The 12,085-nt window shown below is 40.4% G+C and overlaps 1 protein-coding gene across 10 annotated transcripts in view; it reads right to left on the reverse strand.

Annotated features, from left to right (window-relative positions):
- The window catches only part of LOC131692556 (transmembrane protein 184B), a 108,864-nt gene that overhangs the window by 80,397 nt on the left and 16,382 nt on the right, over positions 1 to 12,085 (reverse strand). For 8 of the 10 annotated variants that reach the window (XM_058979661.1, XM_058979664.1, XM_058979665.1 and 5 more), the window contains one exon: positions 6,353 to 6,904. In XM_058979661.1, coding sequence (XP_058835644.1) covers positions 6,353 to 6,559 — 207 coding nt within the window. In that variant the 5' untranslated portion in view covers positions 6,560 to 6,904. Of the gene's footprint in view, positions 1 to 6,352; positions 6,905 to 12,085 lie in introns of those variants that run through there. The other 2 variants (XM_058979666.1, XM_058979667.1) reach the window with 1 other exon arrangement.

The raw sequence follows: 12,085 nt of genomic DNA on the forward strand, positions 1-12,085 counted from the left end.
CGGTATCCATTGATTAGGTTCCCATTAACGCGGATTCTTAAATTTACACGGTATTCATTTACGCGGATTTTGAAATTTACGCGGATTTTGAAACTTACGTGGTTTTCATTTACGCGGATTTTGAAATTTACGCGGATTTCATTTACACGGATTATGAAATTTACTCGGTTTTCATTTACGCGGTTTTTATTTACGCGGATTTTGAAATTTACGCGGTATTCATTCACGCGGAATTTTTAATTTACGCGGTATCCATTAATGAGGTTCCCATTAAAGCGGATTCTTAAATTTACACGGTCTTCATTTACGCGGATATTGAAATTTACACGGTTTTCATTAACGCGGATTTTGAAATTGACGCGGTTCTTTACGCAGCCTGTATCCCCCGCGTAAAAAAATCTGAGTGTATAGGATTCGCTCAAACTTTGAAAACTTTTTCCGAGGCCTGGAGGGCCGAATCTCATATACCAATCGACTCAGCTCGACAATTTGGGACAACTTCTGTATATATGTGTGTATCTGTATGTATGTATGCATGTACAATAAGGTCATGTAATTGTTTCAGCAATGGCTGAACCGATATTACTGAACCCAGTTGCAAATGAAAGGCCTGACGTGACCATTTGACACTATTATTTTTGTTTTTTTAAATTGGTCCAATTGATGTCATGGACCTTGGCTTATTGCAGCAAGGATAATCGCGAGGATGATCGCAAAGGCTCGAGCGTTTGTATGTTAACGTTTTTGTCGCGTGTGCTGGCGTGTAGACATTTTTTTATAACTTCGGTGCTTGCTTGACCAACTAGGGAGCTAGTTCACGGAGCGTTGAGTATGCGTGGGGAGGGCGCATGGTCTTGTCTGAGTGGTGTGATGACTTCAGTCACCCAGAGCTGTAGAATTGTCAACTATCTCATGTGTTTATACTCCTTTGGTACTTATTTGGCATAACCTAGTAGTTATCATAACAATAAATAAATCGCGCCCGGAAGTGACTGCTTAGAATCGTTGAACTATTATTTGCTTAGAATCGGCATTCTGTTATGCTATTGATACGGAAATAACTCAGTTTTACATTCCTATTGTCATATTATTTTTGCAGATTTATGAAAGCCCCTCTTATTACGAAACCATTACATAAGTGTAATTCTAACTATCTACAAGAATAGATTCCATATCTCATTCAAACGATCGTAGGGTAAAATCAGCACCAACACGATAGAAACAACGAAACATTTGTCGCGTGATAGCAAAATGAACGTTACCGATTTACAAAAATATAAAATATGCTCCTCATAGTCGGCTATCCGGAGGTCAAGTTGCTTGTTTGCCATGTAAAATTTCAGGTTTTGTGGCATTCTTGAAGTCGTTCATAAAACTTAGATTACACTTGTAGTGTGCTATAAGATTTCAAATGTTACTTGGGTTGGCCAATCGTATTAATACGACAAATGATAAATTTCCCGAATTCTCGGCAACCGGCTGCCCAGAGCAATTATTACATGATGACGCTATTGGCACACTTACTAACAACGTTCCCCTTCCCGTTATACATGTGCATTCGAACGTGGCCGGCGTCGGTATAGATTAGAATGTAGGGATCAATATACATGGCAAAATGTGGCTCATCATGCTATTCCCAAGCATGTTGTTCCAATGAACATTTTGCAATCTCAATTGGTACGGGTCAATAACGAAGTAGCAACCACGGGCGATTTTTTATGCTTATGCTTATGCAATTGATGGCATGGGCCTAGTCTGCTGGTACCGAGGATAGAAACTTCCGGAAGTGACCGATTCATGATCATGCGAGCGTCGTGATTCTCTCAGAAGAGCGCTGGCCGGCACTGACGTCCATCTTACGGACACAATTTCGGATCCTAGTGGTCAACTGCTTCGTATCCTTGGCCCGCCAATTATTTTTGTACACTAGGGTACTGAGGGAGTCGAAAAAATCCTCACAGTACTGGGGCAAGTTGGTCGGGTTCCTTTCTCTCGGTACGTACGGTATCTTTCTTTGCTCAAGATACCCCAGCGTCTTCTTGGCGTGATGGGAAGACGTCTTTTCTGGCCAGAAGACGTACTTCCTATCCGCATGATGCTCCATTAAGAACGGCAGAATGATTTTCTCAAGACACTCATCCTGGTTAACTTTTTTTTATTCATTTCGTTTATTTGATAGGCACAAATGCGTTAGCTTGGCGGTGCCAAATTCTTTTTTTACATTTTGGATATTTTAAAACTAGGAGGTTACAATGTTGAAATATTTTTCTTATAAAAGAGAAAAAATTTACAGCTATCTTAAGACTAGAAATAAGATTCTATATACAAGAGAGGGAGCAAAAGATTTTTTTTATGAAAAATTTTAAAACTAGGAATTCAATAGTTTTTTAGGAAATATTTACAGCTATCTTAAAACTAACAATATTCCTGGTTAACTTGTTGATTGGCGGCCAGACCGCTCGGCTTCACCACGGCTTTGGAACCCCTCTGTCCGATATGGCGATGTACGGCAGAACTTTTTTTTCAAATTTATGCTTGAAACTTATATTTTAATTCGGGAGGTGTGGCCGACTTGTCGCTGGAATAGTAGCTGTCATTTCCTGGAATGTGGGTTTTCGAGAACAGAAAGTAACTTTCGTCGTCCAGAACGAACGACGTGTCGTGGTATCTTCATCATCCACCGGCACTGCGACTTCACGATCGCTATCTACTCGTCCGTGTACTCGGGAGATTGAGTCTTCATTCAAGAGATGATGTCCTCCATCTTGAGGGTCCGGTGAATCAAGCTATGGGAGCAGTGATATTTTCGGGAACGACGTCACGCATACTCGTTCCGTCCTTGCTATCGAACAGCTTTTTTACGCTTCCTTCTTTTTCGTCATTATTTTCGCCGGATGGTCGCTGCCGGCCTTCCGCTCCACGCTCAGAGGATGCCAGGATCCGGTAAACTTTACTCACCGGCACGTTTTAGTCTCGAAAGTGGTCCATCGTACTTTTTGCTACGATAACCATGCGTTTCATAAAACCGTACAACACACTCGCGGAGTGCTTGCTGTTTCGACGCCACCTTCGATTGAACTGACAGCACCCGAGCGAAAAGAAACAGGCCGCCCATTTCTAGAGAGTCCAGAGAGTAATTCTCTTGGAGAGAAAAAAATAACGCTCTTTACTTTAATTGCAGAAAGGTATTGACATCATTCTTTTTTTATTGAACACCCGTTATATGGAGTCCATTGGACACGATAGTACACTTGCTTGCGAAAGAGATTGTTTCCGCAACAGTTATCGGATCAGTGCCGACAAGATGTCAGCTCTAATACCGCGGCCGACGGTTTGATAAATGATTGCTCCACTGGATGATCCCCATATGTATTTGTTGCCGAACCAGGGAGACAAGTTAATGCTTATCCTGATGAGTTTTTTTCAATGCCAAGCATATCGGATGAGTGCGGGCTATAATGTATTGGAGATCACCAAGGCACTCTCTCAGAGCACTCAGGTTCCACTGGATGGCAAGGGTACAGTTCCTCTCCTCCAGAGAAGTAGCTGAGGTTGAATTGATTGCTATACGCTATGGAGCTAAGAAGACTTGTAGAAGAGTTGGATCTTGGGCTGCCGAGCTGACGGTTCGCATTGCTGTTGTCCTGACGGCTGTGGTTCGATCTTGCAGTTGCAAGGCTGAATTGTTGTGCTGTGTTCGGATGATTGACGGCTGAGTACTGCTGGACGAGTATTGACTGGAAAGATTTAGGGACAGTGGGTTGTTGGCTGATGGGTTTTTGTGATAAGCTACGTGCATCGCAAGAATCCGGAACGTCCCCGGCCAGGGTCGACGCGAGAAGATTTTTTTTTGTTTCAGCTACTGAATGTTGTTGCTATTGTTTGCGGATTGCCGCGTATATGGTTTGTATGGTGCCAAGAACAATCCGCTACCCGGCTTTGATCGCGGGATCGTGATGTTTTTGATTTCTCTATGTCTTCCATGGTTTTTAGAGTGTAGTTTTGGCGTTTTTCGGAATTGATGCCGCTGCTTATAGGGCCTTGTGCTATGGTTATTATGCTGACCTCCTCACTATAAAAGCTATTTTGGCTTGGTTCTAGCTTTGTGTTCGGGGGGGGGGGGGGGGGGGGGGTTGATGGCTATGTGTCGTTTGACAAGTGTTGACTAGAACGATTTGGGGGCAGTGAGTTGTTTGCTGTTACCGTTTCTTGGGAGAGCACACGGAATGCATCGGGAGAGCCCGCCCCGATCAGGATCGACGGGGGAAGGTTGCTTGTTTTATGATGGAGAACAGGTCGGGTGTAAGCAGGTTCATATCGAGGGTAGCTTTGGAGCTAGGATTTCTAGATTTATCAGTGCCATTGTTTCTGGAACCCTTCTCTTTTTGATGGCCGGATCTTCTAAGTTCTATTTGCATGAACGGGCCGGCGGATGATTTGTTTACGTGGACCGGTGTAACGAACTTTCCCTTCTTTGAATTTGTTCCCGTATGGGCGGTATGATGGTATTGTGCAAGGCACCGCTTTTGATGTAGTTCGGAGACGGCATGCCGTGAGTATTTCATCATTTCCAAAACATTTTTGTACCTACGTAAAACATAAACTATAACTTATTTCGAGGAACCTTATTCCCGTATATTCGATAATCTTACTTAACATCCTTTTGCTGTGGGCGTGGCTAAAACTATGGCTATTAAATACAATTTGTATTCAATTCCAGTTGAAATATTATTCGGGAGCTCCACTTTTGGAAATAAAATCATAAAAAATATAAAATTTGAATTTCAAAGGATAATTCTCAACCAAAAATGCAAACTCCATACCTCTAGGTTCAGTTCATTTTACTTTCGAAATCTCATTAAATATTACCCTGATTAAATTCTTCTCTTATCTACAATTTACATATCTGTTGAGTGCGATGAGCAAAGCCAGATGCAAGAATGAGCAATGTACCAAAACGTCTCGAATCATTAGGCGCGAATTATTTAAATTATTATTGCATTATTGAGTGATACAACACCAGGCAACAACATAGATTAGTAAACGCCATGCTGTGCAATCTGCGCAGGAGCGAAAACTATTCCTATACGCTAATGTTTGCGCAAGGGGGATATACCCATCTCACATAAGAAGCTTTCTAATTATTGGATTTTTTTCCGTTCGTTTCTCTGCGGTTTGTATCTGTTCGATAAACATTCCAAAAGCTGGTGTATGATGAATGCTCGAAGTAACGCAAGCGCGCCGTTATTTCTTATGAGCCAGATCGTATGTACGAGCATTTGTGTGCAACACCCTACTACTGGTCAAATTACAGATGGATTTGAGTTATATTTGATTTCTATTCTTATACCAGTCCAGAGTTAATAGTTTGGACCTACAGTCGATGCAACAAAATAACAATATTATCGCATGATTTGTGGACTAAAAATCTATTTGTAGATATGATTTGGTAATACGAATGTGGCTTGGGCAACGCTGGGGATGATGGTCGTGACGCAGCCCCAACAAATGTGAGAAAACCAGCAATTCGACGGAATACGTTCTGAACCAAAAATAGGGCATATCAACACAACATTACTGCAATCACTAACATTTGAATACGAACTCAGTAAAACCGAAATATACACAGTATAATGCATATGCAAAAAACAGGCTAATAGTCACGTCACGGAACAATGCTAAACAACATTAAGCTTTGTTCTTTTGGCATACCACGAATGATCGACCGACCATCAAACGGTGGTTTACTGCGTAACTACGCTCGCGGTAGGCGACACGATCACTGACGACGTAGAGTAGTTGGTGACCTTCTTGGTCGGTTCTAATGGCTTTGTTCTCGTTTGAACTCCTATAACAGTTGGCAGATTTGATACAAACGCTTTTAAACATGTGTCCATGAACTTTGCTGGAGCAACAGAGGTGTTGAACAGCCATCTGCAATAACTGACGGTGTCGAAGTGAGACACGTAAGTAATATTGACTAATATGGGTGATTGCAAACTATGTTCACTTTTCAGTATTTGAACAATTTTATAATATCTATTACTGCTGATCGGTCCAATATCGAAAAACTATTCCATAAACATTAAATAGTGTTAGCCATACCTGACAGAATTTTGAAGTTCTGCGAAATCTTCACAGAAGTCTGGTGAAATAGTTACCAAATTACAGGACAAGATGTAGAAATTTCGCGTTCACTAGGTTCAAATATAGAGCTCAAATTCGAGAATGAATTAGGAACTGATTGTGATTGATTATCACCATGATAACGATAAGAGGTGAAAACCAACGTTTGATACTTCCAAAACAACATAAACAAAACTTCATGGTTACACACGGAGGTAGCACCTACCTGTTGACACGTGATGAATAATGCGATCCACACGAAAATTCCCGCCAGTCCCTGGGCGGTCTTAGTCTGCAGAAAGATTCCATCACCGACATGGCTGATCAATGGATCGGTAGCCAGCGCTGCCGATTCCGTTGCGTGAATGATAATATTAGGCTTCGAACTGACGGTACCATTCGTCAGCTCCAATGCCGGGTGTTCCGTACTCATGCTGTTCCGCTTCTGGTGTTCACTGCTACCAACAACAGGGGCAGTGCTATACACTGCTTGCTCGCTATAGCACACGAGTCGTTAGTATCAGATTGCAGTAACAATTAGAAATTCTTCTCTCTATTATCCAACCTTTATGCTCGATTAATGCACAATGAAACCCTTCGCTGCACTTTCCACATTTAGAACACAATCACCATGTACTGAGCTTATTTTGATTAACATCTGTTAACACAATTTGCTTCTCAGTGACACACTTTCACTTTTTTCTAGGTGTACTGCAAGCCCGTTCAGGCTAATATGAGACTTTTACTCGTTTCCACTGCTAACTCCTAAGCCTGAAAACTGAATAAATATTTTGGTTAAATGTAGAAACGTTTAAAAACATGTAAACAAAATCAACAACAGTTGCGGATCTGTAGACAAAAAAAGACAAACGACAACGTTGTTGATTCAACCATCGACCATTATCGTCATCGCTTCACTATTATTCATTAGCATTAGACACCGATTTGATGTCAAAATGATTCACACAGAACACTTATAACAGTGTGAAAATTGCTAATTTTCACTCCACTTCTCCAAAAAATAACTGCAGGTAATTGAATTCAACCAGTCTGAAAAAAAAGAAATATGTATAAAACATTAGTGGCAATGTCGCAATTAGAAACAATATAACTAAAGAATAGGTACAATATACATAGAATTTTTAATTTATATTCATAGCAGGGGGATTGTCCCCGGTTATGTACAGAGTTTACTTTTTTGTACAGAGAATTTGTTTTGATAATTTGTGTGCATTTGTGTTTTGTTATTGAAAGTGTATATTGATTTAGTTTGAAACAAGATAGTTACGAGCAATTGTTTGAGTAGATATTTGGTCAACTTTTTTTTGTCTCCTGTTGCAGGCCACATAGAAAAATTCACTAAAAATGCAGAAGTATGAAGTAAAACCAAAACAGATTCACAGTTTAGATACCATTTTGCATGCAGGAATAGGTTGTATACCATTCCCCAGAAAGCCATTTCCCAGAAAGCCAATCCCCAAAATTCCATCTTCCAGAATGTACCGTTCCCCAGAAAGACATTGCCCAGAATGTACCATTCCCTAGAAAGCCATTATCCAGAATGCTCCATTCCCCAGAATGCCCCATTCCCCAGAAAAGTTAATGTTCTTAATCTTTTTTTTTGTGGCGAAGCCTAAGGTTTGCGCGTTACCTAATTCAAGGAACTGATGCGGTGTAAAGCTGCAGAGGACATGCTGCCGAATATGGCTGCCCCTCGCAATCAAACCTGCTATTCACTCGTATAACCGATTTACTCGATCACAGGGATTGGTTCCTTCTTTCAATCATGAGCAGTTGTTTTTTATTTTGCACGCCAATTTGTGATATTTTCGTCTGACCGGTTTATTCAAACATAGGTGTTAATTCCTTCTTTTGAACTTTCCTTCAATCTATATTAAAATCGAAATGAATGCTCATTTTGACAAACGGTTTGGTGTGTTTTTAGAGTATTTCTCAACAAACATATGACAGCACAGTTCACAGTATTTAATGAAAGACAAAACTTTTTTCTTTTGTTTACTACCAACATCTGTGGTTGGAGAGTAACGGTTTGTTCAGAATTTCCGATAAAAGTGAATTTTGACAGTTGGCTTTAACGCCGTAATCACATGTTTGTCGAGATTTATCTTTCTTTTGCATTGGAAATGTTTCGTACGCAAATGTACGATCTACCCGAAATGCATTCGAAAGTATTTTCTTACCTTATGCCAAATGGTACTTATACAACAGACTAACAGATATTCGACAACAATTCTTCGCCAATGTTAGCGGTCATTTTGAATATATTTTTAGATGGGACAGTGATCGCATTCACGATTATAATCCATATGTGGCGCGACTGGTATATGCGCAAGTATACGGGATAGACCACTAGTAAAAAATGTTCCTGGGTCTGAGGGTTAAATAATTTGTAAATGAGTGGTTAGAACCGTGTATAGTGTTTGGCGGATCGATATTTTTAAGGAAATCATAGTGTTATGTCTGTTTGTCTGTGCTACACGACTGTTAAGTCAAATGGCCAACTACCATATAATCTCTTATGTCAGACGATGTTGTGCCAAAAGATATTATGCCGAACAGCATAGTTTTGCTCAAAAGTTGGGACAATTCTTCAAGTACAAACTGGGAAGACGTAAAGAGTCATTTTCATGAAGATTCAATGAACTGCTCATGTTTGAAAGAAGGAATCAATTCCTATTTTTGAGCAAAACGGATAAGCGAATGGATAACTGGCTTACTTGCGAGGAGCCACCGCTTTCGGCAGCTCATCCTCAGCAACTTAACACCACATCAATTCAATTATTTCGATAATGCACAAAGTTTTGGTTTCACCATATAACTTACATAACACTGTTCATTCTTTTGAATCCTAAAAAGGGGCACTACCGTTTCCTATGATTGTTTCCCAATGACTCTCAAAACACACCTGATTAGATTCTGCAATTTGTACTACATGTTTCCTGGACAATAGTTCTTTCTGGGAAGAACACTTCGGTATTTTATTTTGTGTGGAATGTGCACGAATCGAAAGCGAAGAATACCGTTTGATGGAAGTGGGAACGAGTACAGTCGTGATTCGTTGGTTGGGCCACAGTCAATGTCCAACTAACGAATTTGATTCGTTAATTGGACCGATTGACAGACGTCCAGAACTATCCAAAGGAGACGGTAGTGCTGTAAATGCTTCTGTTCACATCGCTGATTATTTTCAGTTTGATTGTCAAGGTGCTTTTGACATTAAGATGCTTTTTAATTGAACAATGGTCCAACTAGCAGAGGCCCAACTAAAAAGCGGTCCAGTTCAAAAGTGACCAACCAGCGAATCACGACTGTAGCAAGTTAAAAAGATCAAATCAATTAAAAATTAAGCTACATTCTGGAAAATGACTTTCTGGGGAATGGTAATCTGGGGGGGGGGGGGGGGGGTGGATTCTGGGGAATGATTTTTGGGGGAATAGTATACAATCGCAGGAATATATAGTAATGGACAAACGATCCAAATTTTTGAATCATCCGCCACATCCAATTCAGAATCAAAACGAACACGTGTCTAGCCAAACATTTGAAAAGAGCCTATCTACAAAACGTAAACATTGAGAAAATTGCCAAAGAAGGTTTGATCAGGTCCTTTATAATGATAGGATTATAATCCAATTTGGAAAATTGATACTATTTAATTTCGTTTGATTGCGCATATTGCTTCTACTTGTATACCTCATACAAAAAATGCTGTTCAGGTCTGACATTACACCGAAAGTAAGAAGAATCGAGTGAAATCTAATTTGATGGCCAGATTGATCCCATTGAAGATCGTAAAATCAGATTGACACTGTATGTAAATTATGGAAACATTGGACTTAGAGCAGTTGCAGTTTCGATCAATTCATCGCGTAGGTGTTGCGCTGCTGTTATAAGCCTTTTACCATCTGTTATAATACAATAATACGTTATAACCCTTTTAAATAGACTGTATTATTAGTAAAGCCCTTTAGAAATCCGTTAGGTCTTTTTATAAGCAGTTGGGCCCTTTTGTAATCAGTTAGGCCTTTTCATAATCAGTTTGGTCATAAAGAAAAACCGCTTTTATAAATTGTTGTAAAATCTTTATCAAAATTTTTCATTATCAAATGTTGCGTTATGGCCGTGTTCGGATAGATATTTTTAATGGAAATAATAAAAATTCGATCTGTTTACATTTTGCGGTTAGACCCTTTTCAAGTGTTTGGCTAGATGTGACATAATTGTTGCGCATATTGACACATTTCAAATGCACTGGCGACTTACCTCTTTTTAAAGGAAATAATCTTAGTATTGTAGTATGAATTATGATTAGAGATACTAAATATAAAAATTTAAAAAAAATACGGGAAAGGTGGCTACTGAGTCATTTTTCGAGAGTTATCCTACTGGACCTACATTTGCAGACGAGACAGGCAATGTCGACACTAAAACACTGCTTAAAGCTAATTGCAGCGGGTCGTGATTCTGAGTGTGATATTTACTGTACAGTGCGAAGGTAGAGACTTTGCGATCGCGTGTATCATCGCGAAGCACTCGAGCATTTGTACGTGTAAACGTAAGTGTTTGAACGCGTGTCTGTCGGGTGTGCTAACGCGTATGTAACTTCGCGTGTATAAATTCTACTTTATAATCGTGTGTCTTTCGCATATTCGCGTGTGTTTCGCAACGATCGCGCGCCCGCCGTCAATCTGATACTTAATTGTTGGTGTTCAGATTCTAGAACAAAGTAGGTTCTTCCGTATCAATAGAGTTCCCGGTCACGTCACCGTGGTACGTGTTGTCTAGTGGTTATGAACTTTATTTTTTGATTGATCCAACTGAATGTATGGACCTAAGTTGCTAGGACGGAGGATAACGATTTCCGGAAGTGACCGATTCATGATCGCGCGGACACGGACGGGATCGCTTTTGTAACTTCGTAAATACTATAACGTTCACCTTATTACCGGAGGGTACCTACGCGGGCGTAGGTGTTCATAGATGATCGCGAAGGGCTTAATACTTTGTATTTTGACGTGTGACTTCGCGTGTATAAATTCGATTTTGTAACCCTGTGGTCATTCACATATTCGCGTGTGTTCTTGGATGATCACGCGGACAGTCATTCTGATATTCAATTCTCGGTGTACGGAACACATTCTAACAGGGAGTGAGTTACCCCATATCACTAGAGTTTCTGGTCATGTCGCCATGGAACGTGTTGTTCAATGGATATGAGAGCTTTCTTTTTTAAATTGGTTCAATTGAAGGCAATGATCTAGACAGCTGGTACTGAGAATAGAGACTTTCGGAAGTGACTGATTCATGATCGTGCTAGCGAAGGAGTTTATAGGTTCACGCTTGAGATCGCGTTTGAATGTTTATAAGTGCGGAGACGTTCATAGTATCACCCCGGCGACATCAAGTCTGCGAGAACGCGGGTGTAGGTTGCGTGGATGATTGCGACGGGCTCAAGCATTTGTACGTTAATGTGTTTGTCGCATGTATAAATTCGATTTGATGTCGCCGTGGAACGTGTTCAATTAGTCACCGGGGTGTTATCCTGTTTGCAAGTTCGTGGACGTAGATGTGCGTGGATGATCACGAAGAAATCGAGCGTTTGTATGATGACGTTTTTGTCGCGCGTGCCAGCGTGTATATAACATCGCGCGTATACATTACATACATACATACATTGCGTATTCTTGAATGATCGCGCGCGGATCGTAAATATACTTAATTTTTAGTGTATGGTTCAGATGCTAGAATGGAGTGAGTTCTCCTCTTTCACTAGAGTTCCCGGCCATATCGCCATGTTGTCTTTTTTCTATTGGTCCAACTGAAGGCATGGGTTTGGGCTGCTAGGACGAACACATACGACTAGCGCACTAGTACAAATTATAATTATTACACAACACAACTGATCGGATTCAACTGTCATAGAATGATTTGCAAAGTG

The sequence above is a fragment of the Topomyia yanbarensis genome, chromosome 3 (assembly GCF_030247195.1).
Source record: "Topomyia yanbarensis strain Yona2022 chromosome 3, ASM3024719v1, whole genome shotgun sequence".
Classification (NCBI taxonomy): domain Eukaryota; kingdom Metazoa; phylum Arthropoda; class Insecta; order Diptera; family Culicidae; genus Topomyia; species Topomyia yanbarensis.